This window comes from Littorina saxatilis, unplaced genomic scaffold (assembly GCF_037325665.1).
Source record: "Littorina saxatilis isolate snail1 unplaced genomic scaffold, US_GU_Lsax_2.0 scaffold_2463, whole genome shotgun sequence".
NCBI classification, from domain to species: Eukaryota; Metazoa; Mollusca; class Gastropoda; order Littorinimorpha; family Littorinidae; genus Littorina; species Littorina saxatilis.
Genome location: NW_027128570.1, coordinates 579 through 2,500, shown reverse-complemented (window position 1 = coordinate 2,500; position 1,922 = coordinate 579). Strand labels below are relative to the sequence as shown.

Sequence of the window (1,922 nt, the reverse complement as noted above, 5' to 3'; positions counted from 1 at the left end):
AACCTGAGCCAAAAGACGTTCAGCTACATGCAGCGCCTGAATTACATGTAAGTTGTTATAAAGTGTTATCTTTAAAGTGCCATTATAGTCGCCTAAAGCAGTCTTTTACAGTTGTTCCCGTGCAATGTATAATGTCCACCACCAACGGCTTTCACTTGGGAGAAGGCCATCATACTACGGCACACACGCCCCAACACCCCCCCCTCCCCCCTCCCCCCTCCCCCCCCCCCCCCTCCCCCACCCCAATTTTATTTTTTAAATGACAGCATTTTCTTATTTGGACAGTTTTCTGATTTTGCTGATTTAATTTCGTTTTTGATACCTGTATTAATCTGAGCAAGAAACTGAATCACACAATAATTACCATTTTGCGCGGAAATATTCCAGCTAACACGCTACGTCCATAAATGTGGCCATTTCTGCGAACCCAGTAACTGTGGTCAAAGTTACTGTTATTGCATTCAAAGACAGTTGTCCAGTACTTTTAATCTTTTTTACAATGTGCTATCACTACTACTTCCTTGAACTTTTTGAAATTCAGTTTGAAGTGGGAGTCAGTGAGCACAGTAACGTGTGTTAACATTTTGCTCCAATTTTGACCTCGCGTTACTCCAGTCAGAGGCTTCAGTCAACAATGCCCGAATTTGCAGAAATGGCCACAAATATTGTACCAGCATAATTATGCATTATTCTCTATTTTCCAGCTACTTCGACAAGTTCTACCTGTGCGTGTACGCCCAGCATGCAGACTCGTGCCTGCCATTGGGTGACGGCATCTCCAGCCAGGAGAACCTCCTGGACAACATCGTCCTGAGAGTCTGCCTGTGGGTGGTGGCCATCCTGGCTTGCTTGGGCAACGTCCTCGTCTTCCTCGGCCGCTTCCTGCTGCGCGAGGACAACCAGATCCACTCCTTCTTCATCAAGAACCTCAGCCTGGCCGACCTGCTCATGGGCGTCTACCTGCTCATCATCGGCTCCCAGGACATCAAGTTCCGCGGGGAGTACATCCTGCACGACGAGGCGTGGAGGAACAGCAAGGAGTGCGATATGTGCGGGGTGCTGAGCACGCTCAGTACGGAGATGTCGGTGCTGACCTTGTGCGTAATCACCCTGGATCGCTACATCAGCATCATGTACCCCTTGTCGTTCAGGAAGCGGGGGTTGAAGGCGGCGTACGGGGCGATGGGGTGTACCTGGCTGGCGTGCCTGCTCCTGGCTCTTCTCCCTGTCTTAGGGTTCGAGTACTTCGGATCCCAGTTCTTCAGGGACAACGGAGTGTGCGTGCCCCTGCACATCCACGAGCCAAGGACGCGGGGCTGGGAGTATTCGTCTTTCCTCTTCCTGGGGATAAACCTGGCGTCTTTCGCGTTCATTGCCTACGCGTACACAGCGATGTTCTGGTCGATCCACAAGTCGGCCATCCCCCTGAGAACGTCGAGAGAGAGCAAGGAGAGATGCCTCGTGAAGAGGTTCTTCTTCATCGTCATCACGGACTTCCTCTGCTGGATTCCTATCATCATTATCAAGGTCATCGCTCTGTCAGGTGAGAAAGTAAACATTGGTTGTAAATTGGGTTCTTGGTATATTCTGTTTTTGGATTTTTTTGGACTTTTTTTTCAGCAAGTACGGAAGAATATGATTAGAATCGAGGTCATCACCATTAGCTTAAGCAACGACCTCCACGGCTGTGTTGTTTTTTGTGTGGATATTTGTGTATGTGCAAGCATTCGTGCGTGCGAATGTGTATATGAGTGTCACTGTGTGTGTGTGTGTGTGTGTGTGTGTGTGTGTGTGTGTGTGTGTGTGTGTGTGTGTGTGTGTGTGTGTGTGTGTGTGTGCTCGCGCGCGCGTGTGTGTGTGTGTGAGTGTGTGCGTGTGTGTCTTTGTGTATGTTTGTGTATGTGGATATGAATGTGGTTGTT

General features: G+C 49.2%; 1 protein-coding gene across 1 annotated transcript in view; it reads left to right on the top strand.

Annotated features, from left to right (window-relative positions):
• LOC138956924 (relaxin receptor 1-like) overlaps positions 1-1,536 on the top strand; it is a gene marked incomplete at both ends in the record, with an annotated part of 7,607 nt that extends 6,071 nt beyond the window's left edge. The window contains 2 exon segments of the mRNA XM_070328132.1: positions 1-47; positions 705-1,536. The exon segment at positions 1-47 is cut by the window's left edge and continues 25 nt beyond it. Coding sequence (XP_070184233.1) covers positions 1-47; positions 705-1,536 — 879 coding nt within the window.
• Between the last annotated feature and the right edge of the window lie 386 nt (positions 1,537-1,922).